Source organism: Streptopelia decaocto (assembly GCF_964273445.1).
Source record: "Streptopelia decaocto genome assembly, chromosome: 20".
NCBI lineage: Eukaryota > Metazoa > Chordata > Aves > Columbiformes > Columbidae > Streptopelia > Streptopelia decaocto.
The window spans coordinates 2,661,454-2,682,833 of NC_138675.1; the positions used below are offsets into that span (position 1 = coordinate 2,661,454).

The 21,380-nt window shown below is 43.8% G+C and overlaps 1 protein-coding gene across 3 annotated transcripts in view; it reads right to left on the reverse strand.

Moving 5' to 3' along the window:
- UBR4 (ubiquitin protein ligase E3 component n-recognin 4) overlaps positions 1–21,372 on the reverse strand; it is a 74,750-nt gene extending 53,378 nt beyond the window's left edge. For all 3 annotated transcript variants that reach the window (XM_082069547.1, XM_082069546.1, XM_082069545.1), the window contains exons 1-31: positions 21,201–21,372; positions 17,276–17,373; positions 16,464–16,567; positions 15,621–15,750; positions 15,377–15,516; positions 14,936–15,038; positions 14,287–14,428; positions 14,008–14,132; positions 13,188–13,312; positions 12,883–12,942; positions 12,577–12,767; positions 12,242–12,341; positions 12,015–12,152; positions 11,407–11,524; positions 10,792–10,979; positions 10,054–10,213; positions 9,835–9,920; positions 8,537–8,706; positions 8,071–8,353; positions 7,503–7,635; positions 7,100–7,179; positions 6,740–6,868; positions 6,119–6,301; positions 4,771–4,893; positions 4,452–4,681; positions 3,685–3,809; positions 3,067–3,164; positions 2,796–2,953; positions 1,819–2,028; positions 932–1,033; positions 91–191 (exon numbers count right to left, since the gene is read on the reverse strand). In XM_082069547.1, coding sequence (XP_081925673.1) covers positions 91–191; positions 932–1,033; positions 1,819–2,028; positions 2,796–2,953; positions 3,067–3,164; positions 3,685–3,809; positions 4,452–4,681; positions 4,771–4,893; positions 6,119–6,301; positions 6,740–6,868; positions 7,100–7,179; positions 7,503–7,635; positions 8,071–8,353; positions 8,537–8,706; positions 9,835–9,920; positions 10,054–10,213; positions 10,792–10,979; positions 11,407–11,524; positions 12,015–12,152; positions 12,242–12,341; positions 12,577–12,767; positions 12,883–12,942; positions 13,188–13,312; positions 14,008–14,132; positions 14,287–14,428; positions 14,936–15,038; positions 15,377–15,516; positions 15,621–15,750; positions 16,464–16,567; positions 17,276–17,373; positions 21,201–21,331 — 4,264 coding nt within the window. In that variant the 5' untranslated portion in view covers positions 21,332–21,372. The remainder of the gene's footprint in view (positions 1–90; positions 192–931; positions 1,034–1,818; positions 2,029–2,795; positions 2,954–3,066; positions 3,165–3,684; positions 3,810–4,451; positions 4,682–4,770; positions 4,894–6,118; positions 6,302–6,739; positions 6,869–7,099; positions 7,180–7,502; positions 7,636–8,070; positions 8,354–8,536; positions 8,707–9,834; positions 9,921–10,053; positions 10,214–10,791; positions 10,980–11,406; positions 11,525–12,014; positions 12,153–12,241; positions 12,342–12,576; positions 12,768–12,882; positions 12,943–13,187; positions 13,313–14,007; positions 14,133–14,286; positions 14,429–14,935; positions 15,039–15,376; positions 15,517–15,620; positions 15,751–16,463; positions 16,568–17,275; positions 17,374–21,200) is intronic.
- Positions 21,373–21,380: the final 8 nt, after the last annotated feature.

Below are 21,380 nucleotides of genomic sequence, written 5' to 3' on the forward strand. Positions count from 1 at the left end.
TTTTCTTTCAAGCATCTTCATATCACAGTCTAATACCAGAACAGTATAAAATGTGGACAAAGGCAGGACAGAAAAGATTCAACAACTTACTCAGCTGGAAGAGCTTGGTGAAGAATTTCAGCACCCTGTTACAGAACTTCGCTGAGAGGTTTTCATTGGCTGTTGCCATCATGATCTGGACCAGTTCTCCACTACATGGAGGAGAGAAATTAAAGTCAGCTTTGTAAAAGGCAAACCCATTCCTTTTTTTCACTCAGAGTTACATCTGCCCTCACATTTCAGATTGGCAATAGTTTGTATTAACACTGCTCAGCAGCCAAGCCCCCGAAACTGCTTTCAGACAAACAGCAAACTCCGAGCTCAGACTAAAACGGGTAAATCTCGTGAGCTCTGGAGTAGCTCCGTAGTAGTACCATCCACATGTTGAGTCACAAAAGGGCCTGTACTGGCTTCCAAACCAAAATTCAATATTTTCTTGCCCCTTTTTCCCTTTCCATGTTAATGAAGTACAGCCATCAGACTGGTTCAACTTTGAACTGTTGAACAAGTAGAGCAAAACCAGACAATGGTCAGCTTTCTAACAGAGAAAAAACTTTCCTCCAGTGCACCCTCACAGCTCTTTGGGATATTGTTGTTGTCTTATGCTGTTTCCATCACAATTTATCTTCATAATTCTAAGCCAGGCCAACACCCTTAAAACTATCAACCTATTGCCCCAAGGAAGCACTGAGAGAACTTGGGATTTTGCAACTGCCTTGCAGATCAGTGTCTCTCTAAAACCTCCTTATCATGCTTTGATAAAACAATCATCTTGCAAGATTCCCCACTATGAGGACTGGCATTAACGTCACTGAGGTGTTGACAGTGACAAGCTAAGAGAAAAAGGAAGTGAAATAAAGTCTGTGGCCTACAACTTTGAGGTTGAGTTCACCTTTCTGAGAAGAATTCCTCCATGGCTTTGCGGGCCTGGCTGCTCTCCAGCTGCTTCTCCAGATGTTGCAAACACTCCTCCAAGATGGACTCATCCAGGCCACTGAGCATCAAAAGACATGTATTAAAAACAACGTATGAGAACAATTCTAACAATTCCAAGAGCCAAGAAGTGATCAGTTTTGCTCATACAATTCTAATCAACTTTCCACTAGCTGAGAGAGCAGCTCTCCTTCCAAGAGACAGGTGAAAAATAATTGATGAACACCAACAAATCCAAGAAGCATTCAGAAAAAAAGCAGCACATGTTGCTGCAGGCAAGTTACACACAGTCAGAGATCAAAAATAACCTAGACTTTTCGGACTTGTCACATTACAAATGCCTCTAAACGGCTGCTCTTTTTACACCTCAAGTCTCTTTTAGTGTTAGTCCTCCCCATTCTCTACTGTGTTCATCCCCGCTCCACAAAGCACCCTGCAAGTCAAATCCAATTACGTTTCCATTCTCTCCCAGAAGACGCAGTAGATCTCTGAGCACCTTCCACCCAGAGAGGATCCGTGTTAAAAAGATGCAAGATCATCATGCTTAATGGTTTTATGTTTCAGAGGGGTAGAATCTATATCTGTGCATCGAACGGCACACAGAGAGGAAGGGGTGGGAAGCACAAATGTGGCTAGTTTGCTATGATAAAGCAGGGATTAGCTATCCTTATAAAACAGCAAGAACAAAGGAATATAAAGCAAGTTAGGTCGGCATCTTCAGCTTTGATTTTGTGCTTGTATTTACATAATTTTCTATTTGCTTAAATTAAAAAAAAGTCCAGAAATACATATGCTCTATCTGGAGTGACAAGAGATGATTAAAGTCCGAGCCATGCAGCGCGTTACCTGTTTGGATCCGAGTGATGGGCCAGTATGTTATAGCATCCTGTGATCAGCTTCTCGTAAACACGCGCCAGGAATTCATCTGATTCCGCAGGGCCCAAGATCCTCTCTAGGGAGTTGCTGCTTATCTCTGCCACGCTCTCTGTGCTGGTCTCCAAAAGGAGGGGCAATAGGGAATGAATCACCTGTGGCGGGTTCAAATCATCTGACCAGCTGGAAAAGAAAATAAGTTAATAGTGTGTATGATCTATCAGAGAACACGCTTACTGGATCGATCAGAAGTCACACGAGCAAGGCACAAGTCTGGATCAAGTCTGTGATAAAAACCCTTTTCAGAAAGCCAGGATAAAGACACTGACCCAGGCATTTTTTGCCTCAGAAAACTTGTTCTCATTTGGAAAACTCTCCACATGTTACTTTTGCATATATACAGTTACATTTTCCCAGACAGTCACGCTATCACATATTAAAGCTTTTGGACTTGTCTGCAGTGGCAATAACTATTTGTTTTGTTTCAGAATATCTTAAAAGTAAGTCCTTGGAAAGAAGTTCTTTCCTTTCACTTTTTCCTTATGTTTTAATAACATCACATAGATGAAAAAACACAGATGAATTAATTAGATCCATATGGTCTCAGTTTATATCCCAGTTTCTTCAAGTCCCTATTTGACCAAAAGGACTAACAGTTTCTCTCAGGGACTTTTAAATACAGCAGATCGAGACAGGAAGGCTATTTTTCATTAATTTAGAAGCGTACACTAAGTAACTCCATTAAAGGCTGAGTTCAAAATACAGATCCAGTTCACGTGTTGCACCCCAACAGTCTGATGAAGACTGAAAAGCAACCACGTTAATTCCCCGTATGACGTATCAGAGAACACCCTTATTGGAGAAATCAGAAGTCACACAACACCGGATGGCAGCCCAGGAGAGCAGACAGATTTATACAGCGAGAACATACCATAAACCCCACCACTTACACAATGAGATCCCCAGTGAGTCTGACCAGGGAGAGCAGGGTGTGCTTGAGGGAAGCTGCAAGGGGTAAACTCTGGCTGCACAGGGTACCCAGGTGGGCGGCCTGAACCGCGCTGATGTAGCTTTCTGCAGGGATCGTGTCATTGGCAAAGGCGTTGCGCTAAGGATTGAGAGAAAAACACAAACATCAGAACAGTTTTAAAGAAAGACGCGCTGCCTGCCGTGCACAGCAAGTGATGGGCCCACCAGATCGACCTGCGAGGCTGGACTCACCCACGAGCCAATGTTTGGAAACTCATTTGTGTGAATGTTGTTCCACGATTCACATAAAGTTTGCACAGCTGATGGCAAGTTCTGAACAAGCGCCGGACCTGCGATTAATGTGGAATCATAAGTCACTGAGTAATTTCATGGGTCCTATTGAAAACAAGAACGCTTCGCCAACACTGTTTAGAACTAGATCATTAGATCAAGACACAACTGTAGCTAAGCTGAGCTGTAATTCTTCTGAGGGCTAGTTTCAAATTTTTCTACAAGTCAAAATTACCAATAAGTTTGCAAGGGCTTCCCAGCTTCTTCATTAAAGCAACAGAAAGCATGGCAAAAATACTAATTCACCGCAGTCTTCAACATATCAACATTTCATAATGCCCCTTACTACGTCATGCCACTGGAACACAAACATGGTTCCAAAAGCATTTCAATAAGCCAGATAAGCCCAGACGATTGCTGGTTTTTCAAGGTTTGCCCAACTTTTTTCAGCTGTTAGGACACTAAAGGGAAAGATTTCCTAGTCTGCTGCTGACAGCACAATGCACTCGTTTGAACAAAATGCTCCAGAACACAACAGCCAGCATACAGCTCACCTAGAGTATTAATAATAATACTCACCTAGAGTATTAGACTTGCAACGGCTGGATCCAATGGCCAGGACAGCAGCATAACCTCGTAGCTTCTCTTCAGAGGGTTTGTTTTCAGCAGAGCCCTCTTCAGAGAGGCTCCGTAGTAAGTAAGATCTGCATTCAGGATGGAAAGGATTTATTTCAGGAAACAGATCTGCATTTCAGGAGTAAATACGTCTTAGCTGTCAATATAGTGACAGATAAGAAAGCAAAGTTCTGCCCCATAGTTCGTGTTATACCACTAAAGGAGTTCTGGGCTTTTATCTCCTTCAAGCTACTTACCAGGAGAAGCACCCACTCAAAAGAAAATACTGATAGACTTGTGCTTTTTTCTACTTAGGTTCTAATGAGAGTTTAGGAGACTTCAGACTCTTAATGTAAGAATGAAACCCTCGCTCTTTCTTGATGGTCTAACAGCCTCAATATTATCTCAGTGAAATAACCTTAAGTAGCCCTGTCCTAGAGAGCAGTAAGAGGAGGTTTTATCGTCATAGGAAAAGCTGGTTTTGCAAGCAAGACTTAAAAGATCAGACAAGGAGGCTACTTAGAAACAACAACTTCACATACATGGCTTGAGAAGCTACTTTTTATTCTTCTTTTAAAACAACAGACACTCTGGAGGACATACAGTAGAATAATTCTACTGGACTATGAAAAAAAATGCACCTACCTCTAAGAAAACAACAAACAAAATGCGAAGAAAGCTCTACACACATAAAAAAACTGTATTCCCACTAGCAATCCTAAGGACTGTACCTGGTGAATGTAGCGTAAGTGTCAATAAGCTGCAGCGTAGCAGGCAGGAGGTTTTTGGTTATCTCTGAAGACTTGTGTGGATCAGTTTCTGCAGCGAGCTTGGAAAAGTGCTCATCCAGAGAAACCTGGATCTTGGAAATTGCAGCATCGAGGGTGTAAATGGATTGTAAACTGGGAACTTCGTGTAGCTGGAGAATAGTTGTGCAATCAACACTACAGAAAGAAGATATCTGAAAAAGCAAAGGGATGCAACAGTAAGTGCAAATCATTCCACACAAACAGAAGCCCCACCTGCACAATTACATTCACACCGGCTTACCTGTCGAGCAAAGTATTCCTCTGCTATTTCCACATCGTACTTCACCGAGCTGCACTTGCTGGAGGCCAATTCAATGAGAGAAGCAGCATGGTCAGCTTTCATGCCTTGCTTCGTAAGGTGATCCTACAGATGCCAAAAAAAGACCCGCCACACTTAAAAAGTGCTGTATAATTAACCACTCCGCCAATTACGAGGTGAGAACACTTCAGAAAACACAGACACAAGTTCCCATTTCTCACCACGTAACAAATCCCACATGCAGCCAGCACAGAACAAGAGACTGACCGGCTTGGCTAAACAGGGAGATTCTGAAGGAAATCAGAAATAAAAATAGAGTTTACTAACTGTGGAAAAAAGGGCTGGCTACTTATGAAGAATTTATGAAAATAGCTAGATCATGCAGAAAAAAAAAATCAGGGAAACAAAAATGCAATTTGAAGTTAATTTGGCCAATTCTGTTAGGGATAATAAAAAGTCCTTCTTTAAATACATTAATAACGAAAGGAGGGGCAAGGAAAACCTCCATTCTCTGTTGGACTTTGAGGGAAATGTAGTTAACAAAGATGAGGAGAAAGCTGAGGTACTTGATATCTACTTTGCCTCGGTTTTTACCAGTAAGACAGGTGGCCCTCAGGACAACTGGCCTCTGGAGGTGGTTGACAGAGATATGAAGCCACATAGCCCCCTTGTGTTCCAGGAGGAAATAGCTGGTGACTTCCTGAGCCATCTGGATCCTCACAAGTCTATGGGACCAGACAGGATCCATCCTAGGGTGATGAGGGAGCTGGCAGAAGAGCTCGCCAAGCCGCTCTCCATCATCTCCCAACAGTCCTGGCTCACTGGGGAGGTCCCATACGACTGGAAATTGGCAAATGTTACCGCAATCCACAAAAAAGGCTGCAAAGCTGACCCTGGCAACTCCAGGCCTGTCAGCCTGACCTCGGTGCCTGGCAGGGTTATGGAGCAGATCATCCTGAATAGAATCACACAGCACCTGCAGGATGGACAAGGGATCAGACCCAGCCAGCATGGGTTTAGGAGGGGCAGGTCCCGTCTGAGCAAACTGATCTCCTTTTATGATCAGGTGACCCACCTGGTGGATGAGGGGAAAGCTGCAGATGTGGTCTATCTAGACTTCAGCAAAGCTTTTGACACTGTCTCCCATAATATACTCCTGCAAAAGCTTGTAGCCCATGGCTTGGACAAGTGCACTCTCTGCTGGGTTAAGAACTGGAGTTGGACCAAGGGTTGGACGTGATGATCTCTGAGGCCTTTTCCAACCCAGTTGATTCCGTGATTGTTGCCATCAACAACATTACAAAACAACCTGATAAAGATGAGGCTGTACCTTGATCCATGTGACATAAGATGCGATTCGCAGACGGGAAGACCAGCGCAACGTGTGTAAAATATCACATTCACTCATCTCGGGTGTGTTTGTGGCCAACTGATTCATGTAGTTTTTGGATGGAGGCAAAATCCCTAATATCCGCCAGAGTATTAAGAAGTAGTACTGAAGTGCACAGGCTTCCTGAACAAAAGTACAGTTGGACAAATTAATAAAGAAAGATTGGAGAGTCAATCACTACAGCTACTGAAATTATCTCATCAGGGACTCCTGTAGATGTGCCAAATGAGATGAACACATACTTGACTGGGTTTCTGTCATATTACACAACAAATTATGCAACAAAGAGGAGAGAGAAAAGAAAAAACGAAAGATTACACAGATTATTTTCATCTTCACTATACTCTAGCCAGACCTCCTGGTATTAACAGGGACATACAGTAAGTCTAAAACATTTTATGAATTAGAGACTCATATGAGATGTGAAACACTACCATTAGCCATGGGATTTTTCACCTCCCCATTCGTCCAATGGCTGTCAAGAATACTTTGCTCAAAAATACTTAGTTTGAAAACTTGTTGTTCCTCAACATAGACAACATGACAGCAACACAGCCTTACCAGCGCAGTGACGTTTTTGTTCTCCTTCCTCCTGAGTGTATCGAACTGTGACCCAGCCGCAAGCAGTGAAGTCAGGGCCGTGTAAAGCTCATCATACTTCATAGTCCTAGAGAACAGGACCTCACAAACCTGCGAGAGATGATAAGTCAGGATGGGCGTGTTGCAAATTGCACAGCTCCACGTTTATATACAGCCAAGGTCTTCTTGTAAATATTCAGAATACCCACAGACCAAAACCACGCAAAATGAAACTTTTGCTCTAACTGCTTCATCAAGTCTTGTCTACTTTCCCGGGCACTCGTCAAATGAACTCGGCCCTCAAGGCTTACGGAAAGGTCTTTCAAACAGAAATCCTCGTACCGCGCTATCAAGACGGTTCAGATCATCCTCAGAAGCTTCTAGAGACAGGATGCAGTAGAATCTGGGCTGTGGAGCTGTGTCTGGAGCATAAGGACAGAAAATAATGTTTAAAGTGACAGTTTTAATTAGTCATTAATGTGTCATCCCCCCTCCTCCATCCCCACAACCTTTCACATTTGAAGACTAACACCAGATTCTACTAAGCTCGCTCCACAACACATTGTATGTAATTTTAACCTATGGTACACACAGCCAAGGTTTTCCTACTCATACAATCCTTGCATAATAAATACACACTTATTTTGAATTATTTGTAGCCAAAAATAATTTTTTTCCATTAAACTTTCTTTGCATTATGTGCATTTTTATCCACTGTATCTATGCCTACAATTTTCTCTCTTACCTGATGAACAGTGTTTGGCCCAGTTTTCTTCCACTTCTTTAAACCCATGATAAAGTGGGACAGACATTCGTCTGCTACTGTCCTGGGATCCACTCACCCAGCCAAGGGGTGGGGTCAGCAAATTATATTGCACCTAAATTAAAAAACAAAGAACCACCCATGGCATCCTTGTCATTAAGAGGCAGAGGGAAAAAGTACCACCCCCAACAGAAAAAGAACCATAAAATACAGACAACTCTGTCGCTAAGACAAAATCATTCCCAGTTTCTGAGGGAAGCCCTGGACCCTACTTGATGATTTTTATTCTGGAGTGAGCAGTTTAAATCAAAGGTCAAGTTTCCAACAACTGAAAACGACACACACAAAAAACTAACATCCCATTAATGAGAACAGCACCAAAAACCTCAACAATGAAAAGCTAAAGCAAGGACACGGCGTACACGGTATTTGTGAAATGGTGCCTAAATCCCCAAATACTCGAGATTTTGCAAGACAGGTGGGGCATTCATCCTGTCTTTACCAGGCTTTATTAGGACAGTAGTTACAGAATATGATCTCAAAATCTCACCTGTTCAAATAGGTACATGGGGGCCTTGGAATACTGATGGAGCAGGTAGTCAAACACCAAGAGCAGACGCGCCACGATAAGCGGCACAGAACACTGCTGGGTATCCATGTTCGCCGTCAGCTCCACAATTGTCTGGATACAGAGCATCATGATAGATCTGCGGCCCCTCTCAGAGAAATTGTGAAAAATAAGTAGCAGCAGCTGGAGATGTTCAACATTCAGATCTTCGGTGTCACTGGGAAGAGTCCCCTGCAAGGCGTTTTGCTTCAGTGTGCCCACAAACCTGGCAGGAGAGGAAGTTCATCAAGTTCACAATGTTCACTTTTCTCCTTGTTTAGATTTCTCTTTAAAATCTCCTTAACTAGAGGTCACAGACACATTTTCATAATTATATTTTTGTGCTTATTCTTCTAATACTGGCAATTTCATAAATTATTCACCACATCGTGCATTGGAATTATCTCACCTTTCCCAAACTTTAAGGCATTCTGGAACGTCAGGATCTCCCTGGGTAGTGGCTTTATGCTGCCAAATCAGGAGAAGTCGCGAAAGCACCGACAGACTTTGAGGATGGATGTAGAGAGGCCACGGACCTTCAGAAAATGGGGCGACTCCCAGCTGCTGGAGAAGCGTGTTCTGGAACAAAACACAGACTTGTTGATTCCTGTGTAACCTCAGCTGGGTGTTCCTGCTCCAGCAGGGGGGTTGGACTGGATGAGCTTTCGAGGTCCCTTCCAATCCCTGACAATCTGTGAAAAGAGGCAAGTCCTGTCTGATGCTTTAATTGAAAGCACGATCTGAACATATTGATAATGATAAATGTTAGGGCTTGCAGAGCTTGTTCACACAGCAATATCTCTCCTATCTCAAATATATGGCATAGCTGAGGGATGCTTTGCTGTCACTTTGTCACCTAAAACTGACTTTCAACTTCAATGCCAATGCAGAAAAAATGGCATTAATGAGCTCTGCTCGTTTACTGCAATATCACAGCAAGAGAGATGCTGCTACGTATCACAGCAAGAGAGTACGCTGCTACGTTCAGTATCTAAGAATCTGGAAGAAGACCCCTTTGACTGATCACAGTAATGCTTGATTCTTCTCAAATACAAGAAGACAACCGATTTCTGAGAAAGTCTAACTGCTTAAAAAAAAAAAACAAACCTGCTACAAGAAACATCAACCAAGCAAGCAGAGTATTTTAAATACACTAGAAAACAGTAAACAAAAAATACAGGAATTGAATTCACTGATTGGTAAGCAGATTTATAACCTCTGCTCAATAGTGTTAAGTCGGGTCAGGCCATGATCTAGCAGAGAAACCCAGAGGCTACAAAGTTCACACATGAAAGCAAAAGGATTAATTTGATTCTCTTCGGAGAGAATTCTAAGGCCTTTTGGCATCAGTTCTGATAGCAAAGCAAATCTGCAGGAATCCCTCTTGATCAATGCGTGCGCAAAGGCAACCCTCCAAAACAAAATATACAACCACATTTCCTTTTCAGCTTTCATCGCCTTCGAAGTTCAGTGGATTAATTTGAGCTCTGGACACTAAGTTTACACTCTGCAGGATGTTTAAACTGGATGACTGCAAAGGTCATCCAGCTTGTTGGATCGAAAATATTGCAGGCTCTATTTGCAAAATAATATACTCTAGGGCCAAATGGAATCATCAATGCAGTACTCAAGCTGCGGAGCATCCGTGTAAAGACATTAACACACATCGACACTTCATTTTAATTACACATTCAATCACAGACTTACCTGCAAGGCAGGGGACTGAAGGTCTGAGGTCACCAAGGAATGGTTGAAGTGATACAGCGCAGCAGCAAACTCCTCATCCGACGTGCCTGTAAGACAGGGATCGAGCCACTTTAGCACCGTTGCTCTCCTACATTTTAAATTTCCACATGAAACTTGGAAAACAGACACCTATAAATCCTACAGTGTGTGGTCTGTAATGGAGATGTTGTGCTCACTCACCCTTGAGCCCGTCCTTATCCACCTCTTTGATGATGCTAGCTAGTGTAGCCATGTGCTGCTCCGAAAGAGAGACGCTCAAGTAGTTGCGAATGAAGTTATTCCTGGAGTTCAGCATGGAAGAAGTGATGAAGTTCAAAATGTTTGAAGCTAGGCTTAAAAACTGAAAAGAAAAAAGAAAACACACTACAGAAGCAACAAAAGCAGGGGGACTGTAAGACAACATTAAATAAAACCAAAACTGCCAGCAAAATAAATCAAGTCACGTAACTCCACCCCTGGCAGCGGGGTACAGATTTACTCATCACAATCCAGCCCACTGCACTCCATGTTCTATATCTGGACCAATTTTACAATTCCCTGAAAAGGCTGCAAATCTCTGACTTCTCAACTGCAGTATTTATTTTTGTCTTTACCCAGCAGAGTTAGAGCTAAAAGTATTCTAGCAGCAAGTCATTTCGCTTATAGTTTTGCCCTCGTTTTCCCTTCTCCCTCTGTAACCCAAATAGATATTAAACTCAGTCTTGGCTTCCCTAACAGTAACAAATACCCTGATATTCCACCTGAGGGACGAGTAGAGAACATTTCTCTATTCAAAGTCAGGACAGTCACTGATTCTCCATCAGCAACGTACTTAAAATACCTGACATTTATCACGCTGTCTGTCAACACGGCGAGCTGCTGACAAGCAAACCACGCGACAGCACATCAATTAGCTCACGAAGCCTGAAGACCTCGTACCAATTCGGGATCTTTGCGGCTGGCCAGGATGTTCCCGTTCTCTCCGGCCGACTGTTTGTTGGGGCTCTTCACTCTGGGCGAGCTTTCCAAAGGCGGTGGGGGAGGTGGGGGCGGCGGGGCCACCTTCTCTTTGCTCGGAGAGATCGTCTCCTCAAACCACTGCCCAAGGATCGGTTCACTGTCGTCATCTAACACAGGAGGAAGGAAAAACAAACATTCTATTACAAGCAAACACCTTAAGCAAACTACTCAGGTTAGAAAAGGCCTGTAAAAGTTTCAGTGAGCGGAGTTAAGGCATCTGCTATCCTCGTTTTTCCTTTCCAAATCACAAGGCTAAGCACTTTTACAGAAGTCCAGCAGGAATTTACAAGGAGAAATTATTTCCAGTCTCCTCCTAAGCAAATGCTGCCAAATCCCAGCCGCTCAGGCTTCAGTTTACATAAAAGAGTACAGTCAGCATTACTTCTGCCAAACAGATCTTACAAACTGTTTCATATTTTCAGCATTACATGCCATTCCAGTCTAAGAAGACAACAGCCCTGTAGCCAGGTTTCCAGTAAGTCTGAAAGACAGCGTAAAATCCTGACTTAAGTTGCTTGCTGCAAACTCGCTTACCTTGGCTGCTGTCCTCCTCAGTGCTGCTAAAATCGTCCTCATAGTAAGTATTGGAATCAGTGGAGGCACTTGCGTCACTGCTCATGGAACCCTTCCTCTGACGCTGCAAGACACAAGCCTGGGAAGAACAGCAGAACAAGTTAAATTTCAGGATTGTGAAAGATAAGAATTTGAAAATAAGAGTAAATTTCTAACGCATTTTCAGTTTCTTCTAGCAAATTTGCCTCAACTAATTTATTAACAGTTTTTTCAAGGTTCCTCCCACTTAAGTTGTACTAAAAATTACACCGGATGGTTGGAGACAAATAGCTTGTAAGCAACACTTTGGGGAACAGCTCTAACATAACATTTTCTATACAGCTTTTTATCTTCTCCCTAAACTCACACATATCACTGAACTTACAGAAAAATTTTACCAAAACAAGTTCATCAAATTTACAGCTCTGAAAAACGGAAAGAGAGAGGCCCAAGTTGAGAGCTGCTGAAAGAAGAATTCTAAATTCTTCTCAGCAGAGTCACAGTTTGTAAAGGGAGAACTTTCCATGCGGATGACACGTGGTAGAAGCGGCTCAGCCGCAGAAGTTCGCTCGCTGTACACCAGCTCCTACCTTTCTGTAGGAAGTAGACAGCAAAGTCAGCAGCAGATTAGTGAGTGGTACAGAATCGATCAGGCGCTGAATTCTCTGGATGGATGTGCTTTGAGCCATGACATCCAGCACTGCTGGCGGCCCATCGCTCTCCCAGCCCTGGAGGACGGCATCAAAAAGAGCATTTAAAGCGTGTTTCAGTGGAGAAGGCAAAATGTTTCACAAGAATGTACGTGCTATCTACATACCTTGTGCAATGCCTCCACTTGCAGATCTTGAAACAGTGATGACAGCAATTTGATAGCATGATTTGCTAAGACCACTGAGAGAACACCAAACCCTTGATGCCTACAGAAACAGAGAGGATACAATGCAATTTCAAGGGGAAATAATATTTATATATTAAATTGAGTGAAGAGACTGCTTTCCTAAACTGAAGAAAACAAATTCTTTTTGAGAATCAAGATGAGTTACAAAGGGACATAAAACTTCAAGAAACCAACAAGACTCCGTAGTAGCTGCTTGCAGGGCATGGTTAGATACATGGACAATGATTCATTACTTCAGTGAGGTATTTACATACCCTTTGCCTGGTCCTAGTTTGGGAGACCCAACGCCCTCCTTAGTACGTGCAATAATGTCTCTGACACGAAGAGCAGCCAGTGGGTCTTTCTCCTTTCCCTTATCAGCCAAGGCCGTGGGGCTGAGGTTCAAGATGAGGAAGAGGCTGTTTAGCAAACACCAAGCCCCGAGCAGCTGGAAGTTCTGATAATGCTATCATCCCAAAAGTGAAAGAGGGGAAAGAAAAAGGCAAAATAGTGTTAATCCAAATGTCAAAATATAACAGCACAAAACCAGTGAAAGTTGCTTCATGAGATGCAAATCTTACCTCACCCCCAGCACGGCGTGAATTGCTGATGGCTTGTCCAATCATTTCATAGATTTCAAGCTGCAAATCAATCCAAAACCATGGTCACGTTTAAGCGCTTCTCTGGGCAATAATTAACCACCACACACACTGCTAAAACTTCAAATACAATTGTATTTTGCCCTCTACAATTAGCAACCCCATTACTTTATCAGCAAGCCTAACACCTGGAAATAATAGATATGTATTGCAATCCAAACAAAGACAAATCCTACACACTTCACTTGCCGAGAATGAAAACAACAAATGCTCTCACGTCTACTTACACATTTCTGTACAATAGTAGCAGCATCATTTTCATAATCTTCTTCTTTGGAACTTGTTGACCCGGTTCGTACCTGTTGAGTGCTCCCCACATGTAGGATGGCCATGCAGGTTGCCACACTCACACCTGATCCAAATCAAGCAGAGGTAACATTCTTATTAAGAGCCAACCTTGGGACTTAATGTTCCTACCCAGCACACTAAAACAAGTGGTATCAAATGTGCCCATAAACTTGACGGGGCTGGGAATACCCAATACAGCTGACAGATTAAAAAATCTTTCTGAAGTACCCCCAAAAGAGTCAAATTTTGGAGTACAGAAACATGTGAGAACAATTAAAGGAGGAAATGTTTTACCGTGTAATTCAGTACCATTTTAAGGCAATCTTTGTACTTGACTGCCACATCTCTTTAAAATCTTACCCATACCAATTAAACACTTAGGATTCTGGTGTTCTTAAACCACTCCTGGGAAACGAGGCTCATTTGGGAGTCTAACCAATTAAGCTGAAGCCATAAGCATCGCATAAATATATTATGCTCTGAACATTAAAAAAAAGCAATAATTACAGGCTATTAAGATGATGTTGAGTCACTTAATCTTTGTCTCAGATACTGACAAGAACGTTCATAGAATATATCAGAATTTCAGTGTCGTGATAACAATTTTCATATTAACCCAGTCACCATATGCTGCACGGCTTTCAAATTCATGAGAAATAAAGGTTATTTGTGGGCTGAGGCTCAAACGTGCAGGTAACAAAGCAGAGCAAAAGCCGGAGCGACTTGAAGCTCCAAAGAAAATAGAGGAAATCCATTCACCTGCATAGAGGCAGCTGAGGGCAAGAACAGTCACATCCTGGAGACGCGTGGGTGTCAGGGGCTCCAGCACGGGCAGGGACAGAGTATCCAGCGCCATGGTCACGTCTATTACCAGCGAATGGAATCTGTTAAAACACACGTTAAAGTTCAGCAACACAATATACACATCAAGCAGCTCGCAGGAGCAGCACGGTGACTGATACCGTACAGCCAGCACAGTTATTTTCTCTCATACGGCGCAACCAGCGCCCACCAAAGAGCAGCGACAACAGCTCTTACCCATTGCGAACAGCGGTGGCATCTGCCACTGTGGCTGGCATAATAAAAAACGAGTTGGCTGACACGGCGTCCTGGAATCGATTTATGTATCGCAAAAAGTAGGGGAGGTTCAGGCAGACTCTCAGCAGTTTTTCGGAGCCACCTACCAAATAAAAATAGCAGCATTATTTTTACTGTTCCATGAGAGATGTAAGCAGAACAGATCTAACGGTCACCAATAATTGACTTAATTATTCTTTGTGGTGAGGAAGTATCACCACACATGAGGATAAAGACTAGTTTACAACACACAAACCAGACAGTGAAGTTTTCCTCCAGTACTCGTAATGGGTGTCACAAAGCCCTGTGAGTGTGCTACGTGACACACCAGGTCTAATTCACACCCACTTAAAAATCCACCCCGTAAGCTATTTTATATCTTCTCCCCCTTTTTTTTCCCCTAAAACCAAACCTATTGCCTACAAATACACTGAGCCCATCTGTTCCGCAATGAAGAAAACCACAGTACAGCCACAACCTCCCTGGGAAACATCAGCATGCAACTGAGTCCTAAAGAACAATTTCCTCCCATTCAGAGCTGTAAGGTGGAGCACTGGAGTGACACTGGCTCTTGCATTTTTTTCCCCAACGCTAAAAGGATGATTCTCACCAAGTTCTTGCAGGCTGGCTACATTCTGAGCGATGAATATGCTTTTTGTCTTTGCCGCAGAGGTTTGATCTGTGGAAGCTTGATCCTCGCTCTCTCCTTCCACCTGAAAGCAAGCCCATACTAAATATATCACGGAAGCATTAAAAATACACGATATTGCAATAAGCCTTTATAGAGCGGCAAGGCGTAGCAGCACTGATGAGAGCTGCGAATATCTCTGAACATCAGGTTCCCTGAGGAAACAAAACTATTGCAAATACAGCACAAACAGCGTTTTCTTGTTTGCTATTCATCAACACGCAAGTAGGATTTAAATACTTAAGAAAGGTTTTCTTTACGCATATGTATTAAAAATCTACCACTTACTGCCCTCTGTCCTTCCCTGCACCAATGTTATTCATGTTAAAATTCAGACTTTCTAGGTGAGGGCTGTGTGTTCACCTGTGTCTCTGGTGTGACAGATGCCGACGAGGAGACTCTGGGGTTGAAGACGGATGTCAACTGGTTGAGGAAGTTCATCTGTACTTCTTTTTGTCTTAGTTCTGGGCTCACCGGGGATGCCAGCTCCTTCTGGTCCTCTACTGCAGGGCAAACAGCAACACATCATTTCATACATCAAAAACACAGTATTTTCTATGGCTGACTCAAGCGCCGCAGTGATGTAACCATGAATTAGAACTCTTACCATCAGAGAGGGTTTTGACAGTCTGAGGCAGCTTGGCCGATTTCATCATTGCCGTGAAGGTGATAATTTCAGTTCGATCCAGGCGGCTGCAGCCTGTGCACAGCCCCTTTATCAGCAGAATGAGGTGTTTCTATGAGGAAAAAGACATCAAGTACTATTTAAACTCTCTCGGTTCTCATTATTCCTCAATATCATTTATTCTAAGCAGCTGCACTGAGAGTCCTGCAACTTCAGCCAATAAGGCTACTGCAGCATCTCGAACCCACACTGATCTCATGGCAAAGATCGTGACAGCGTATTAACTGCAGATAAATCAGGTCGCTAACCGTGTCCCATATGCTTGCTATGGAAAAGCATTTGGAAAAGCTCTTCTTCCTATGCCACACCAAGGCTTAACGCTGGCCCCATCAGAAGCTACGCTACGCAAACACTTTTCACGTGCCTTTCCTCTCTGAAATAGATCTGAGCTCTTCCTAGAAGACTAAAATACAACTGGGGGAGAATGCATCTTTAAAAACTCAACAAACAGGCAACAGTTTTGATCCAGATTGTTACACAAAATAAAATCTGACTGTAGGAAACTGCAAGAGATTTAACTGAAATTTGCTTAAGCCAGGTGTCAGACCACAATTATTTCAGCTTGCTCACAGGCTGCAATTCTGAGAAAAGAATGCAGAGGGAAGATCCAACAGCAATCAGATTCTACTAAATCACTAGATCTTAAATACTTTAAGAACTTCAGTGATTTTGTTTGATGTAACACCAGAGCAAATATTTCAGAATTAGAGGCCAAAGTCCGTTTTCGCATCCCGGTTTGCCCAGGCGGTCAAACCCTGCGCCCACCTGCGAAACAGCGCACGCTTCATCTGGGTTCTCCAGCCGCAGCAGTGAGAATTCAATCAGGACTTTACAAGCAGCCGCCACTGATTGCAATTGGTTTCTTGGTACTGAAAAAAGCAGATGTTTGCATCACTCAGGACAAGCTTTTAAATAATTCAGCGCAATACATTCTTAATGCTTCAATAAAGCAGAACGCTCTGCAACGCACACACATGCACAGTCTATCACCCCTAACGCACAGATACAATATAAATTTAGTCTCACTGAATGTCAATAAAGCGAGGATAATACCTTCTACCCAGACAAGATAATTTAGATACAGATGTTGCTTCCCCAGCAATGTTATTTAATACTGACAGGAGCACTGAAGAACACAAAACAAGTTGACACAAAACCCTTTTTTGCTGAAATTGCCAAATTCTCTCAGCCAAAATAACATGAAATATTTTGAGTCACAATGTTTTGATCATCGCTCCCAACGTAGTAACATAACCGCCAAAGAACAACCTAAAAATCCTGAAAACAGATTTAAACGTTTAAGCAAAAATTATTTTCCATATAGGAAGTCAGGCCAATGAATAAGCAACCAAAAGTCAACACTGTCCAGTATTTGGTGGCCAAATACCCCTATCGACAGGTTTCCCTTTCCACCAGCACTGACACTTGGGCAGTATAAAGCTAGCAACGCTCTGCCTTAATATCTGATTCAGCAAGGGCTTGAGACAAATACCAAAAGGACTGCAGTTGTAGTTTATTTTTACTATATCCTGGCCATAACACGAGAGTAAGAGAAGCAAAGGAGGGGGAACACTTACTGAGCCCACACACGGTAGTGATGTAATGCGTAGAAAGTGCAACGAAGGAAGAGTAAAAAGGCTCATACTGTTTGTCGTGGTGTAGGATTTCAGATTCACTGCAATGGGAGAACAGGAGACATGTCAATTGCGTACAGCACAACAGCGGCACCGCAAAACACTCGAATATGTTGTATCTATTACCAGATGTAAGACAAGATCATTAAAATCATGTTCTCTCTTCAAATCAGAGTTCTGAGAGCAGAACCCTCTCCCTTGTGTCCCATGTCCTCAGGCCTGACTCCCCCAGCAGCCGACAGACCAGGGCACCAAAATCCCTGCCCACGTACGACATTTAAGTAAATAGCCCCAATACTGCAAATGTTTCTCCTTTGCAGCATGTAAAGGTCAGCCTCTTCTACAATCGCTCTCCAAGTCAGAGACTCATTAATCTTTAAGTTATTCTAAACTCAGCCGCCCATAAATTTTGGCCTGTTTGTTCTGCTAACGCCGGGCAGGGTTTGCCAGGAGCGGAGCCCAGGCATTCCCTCTCTGTCACGGCACCGAGTCAGCCAGCGTTTATGCAATTCTGCAAAACAGGAGGATCAAAATAGGTAATTGCACAATAATAACAAATACACAATGCAGTGTCTGCAACGAGCTGGAGAGTAAAGATTTTGGCAGGTAGCGAATGGCAGAGAAAAACGCATCCGCTGTAATCAGCCCCGTGGGTTGAGACTTGCAACTTCAGAGATCTGCATCATTTTGCCCCACGCACGAATCAACAGACACACACAAAAATAAGGCCAACTTAAACCAAAAGTAAAAAATGTAAAGCAAAATACGCATCAACACACTGAAAGTGAAGCCTCTGAGGTCTCTCGGTGAGGGTCACTGGCCGTGGAGAACATCTATTTATGCCCACAAATGATATGTTAAATGCTGCTGCTGTGTCGCACCACATCCCATCACACAGATACCTGAAGGTTTTTCCTGTGACAAAACCAAGGGATGCGAATACACGGCTGTCAAATGCTTAAATTAATTTATTTCACATATTCAGATGACAAAAACTTTCATTCAGTGACGTGAATGAATTACTCTGAAGAACAGATTATACAATTCAATGTCATCAGGCACTTTACCTCTCAAAAACCAGCCTTCTCCACAGCAGAGCTTATTCCTGGAGGGGAGCGATGGGCAGAAGGCGTCAGCCCATCGTGGTACGTTTTACCCCACTAAATGATGATTTTTCACATCCAGTGACAGTCAACACTGCTGCAGAGTACGGCCAAACAAACGTCCATGTACCCTTCACCCACCCGCACGCGACGACCCCAACAGCACCCAATTTACGCCCAATACCCTTTTTCTATTCTAAGTCACCATTTCCAGTCACAATGGGAGACATGGCTCAAACTAAAGAAACTGTAGAATACACCATTTCTTCCAGAAAAATGAGCAGAAAGATTCAACAGCCCTGTAGTTCTGATTTCCTAGTTCTGAGGGGGCTTTTTTATTCAATCTACCTGCAAAGTTGAAATAGCAAAGTAGCCATTAAGAAGCGAGAGGCTTTGCTGAAGATATTCAGCAGTGTAACAGGACTGAGATTCAACCTTGCTGGCTCCTGCCAGAAGATCAGGGACTAAATGTGCAAAAATGTTCATGCTCTCTTACATCCAGACACTAATTTTGCTCATCTACCTCTTTACACTCAACGATAAATTAGCAGCAGGTGTATGCAACATAATTTGAGAGAACAATTTGGGCATAATAGAATACAGGAGAAATTGGGAGCTCCTCAATTATCGTTCTGCTGTATAGGTCAAGCTGTGCAAGACAACGTGTATGAGGCACAAGAACACAAAGGTGCAGAAACCACAACAAGATGGGGAATCTCATCTGGATTGGGCAATAAAAGGCTTGAGTTTTATTAAAACAAGTCGTGGACTTGTTAGGGTAGTGAAAAGCAGAAGGCATCTGTCAACTAATCACCAAGCCTTTGCAAATAAACAGAAATAAAAGATAACATCTTGATCCGTGATGTGCTAGAGTGTTATTTCGCATGTAAAGTGAGACTTAATAATAACTTTCGGCTACTGTATTGTGATTTATTGCTCCAATAACATTTGCTTCCCAGGGAAAACCACCACGCTACGGAAGAAGCAGTATCAAATATAACACTTCAGCCACCTCATTTCTCAGTTCTGCTTCCAAATCCTAAACGCACCCAAAATAAGCCCTTTCTGGGCACCAGAGCAGCCTCTTTTGGAACAGGCAGAGCAGCAGGTGCAGGAGCTCTCACTCTGCTGAAAACCAGCTCCCTTGGCTGGCACAGCGTTTGTAAACTGCGTTCCCCTTCGCTTCTGCCTTTCCAAGTCAGCATTTCCAGAACTGACAGCAAAAGAGAAGCCAAAGCCTATCAGTTCTTGAATACCCATGCTAATAGGGGAATTCCAGCAACCTGATGATTTAAAAAATGAAATATAAGACTTGTCAGAAAAAGGGGTTTACTGATTTATTTTGAAAAGAATAACGTTAGTGATTTTGCTGTCATCGCACCACGTTTCTTCACCAGGAAATCCAGGCACTTTGTGGATGGTGTCAACCAACAGTCTCACTACAACAGCTCACAACCATCTTCTAAAAATAAGTTGAACAGATAAAATATTTTAGATTAGTAATCTAAAGCTAGATTCCTTGTTCAGAATAGAAGAGCATGGCTCCAAACACGAACAAACTGTGGTTTTTTCGCCATGATTTACCACATCACATCAAGGCACAAAATAAAAGATACCGTCCTGCAAGACTCCTTACGCTCACACTAAATCCTGTCCGCATCAGGCACAAAACTAACTCAGGCCTCAGGTTAGTGCTACGTAAAGGCAACAAACTGCTGGCTCAAGCGGAAAACGGAACCGTCGTCCTCGCTAATGGAGTAAACAGACCTTTCCCAAAAGTCAGGTGCGATCACTTAAGCATTTCGGTGACATAGTTCTGCCCAAACACTCCACCAGGGAGCTTTAGGCACAGCAACGGCACCGCAAGGAAAAGCAAACCTGAAATGGCTCCTAAAAGAAAGATCAGCTTAAGAACCACCCAAATCACATAAATATTGAGTAGCCACAGGTGCCAAGGTGAACCACTACTACATGTATGTAAGCACAGAATGTTAGTTCAAAGCATCTGTTCTCTGGACATACAGCCATTATATATTAAGCAAAACACCACATGGCTTTATTTTGATATCTTCCTTAGCACAGCATTTACTTTTTGTTTCTTGACAACTTATAGTGGTTGAGGTTTTTACCTCTGTAACGGAGCATAATGTTATGGCATGTTTTAAATAACAAAATAAGGCACAAGTTGAATTTTAGCAGCTCCGGTGAGCGCTCTCATGCTCTGAGTCCACCCTTCCTGGTTCAGAAAAGGCAGACCTGATTCGCTTTGGTTGTGTTCTCCTTGAAACAGGAGCAGCATTGCACTGGTACAAACCCAAACAGGAGCGAGTGCTGCGCAGTGACCCGGCCGTGAGTCTGTCCCCAGAGGGAACGGGCCAGGTGAGGTGTGTGAACAGCATAATGTGCTTGAACAGGAACAAAAACCGCAAGAATCGTCCCGAAGCCTCTCCGGGGAGTAACTGTCAATGGTGCTTCTGCTGTGGCCGAGCAGCCACCGCCAACAGCCGCGGGTCTGCGCCCTCAGGCCGCTCACTGGGTGCCAAGGGACCCGAACCCCCGGGAGGAGCCCGCGCCTGAGGAGCCCCCGGGGGCGCCGGTTACCCCGCAGCCCCAGCGCTGCCCACCGGCCCGGCCCCAGCCGCTCCTCAGCCCGACCGGCCCCTCACGGCGCGAACCCCGAGGGACCCCCCGCCCTGAGGTAAAGACCCTGAGGGGAGGGGGGAAGGCGGCAGCGCCCAGGCCGCCGCCCCCAGGTGAGCCCTCACCTCTCGATAACCGAGGCGAGCAGCTGCGGGAGCTCCTTCATCTCGAAGGCCGAGTAGGAGGCGGAGAGCAGCGGCCGCACGGCCACGTCCCAGCCCGGCTCCGCCGCGGCCCCCGCGCCGCCCGCCGCCATCTTGCCGCTGCGCTGGGCCAGGGGGCGCCGCGGCGGCGGGACGGGGGGC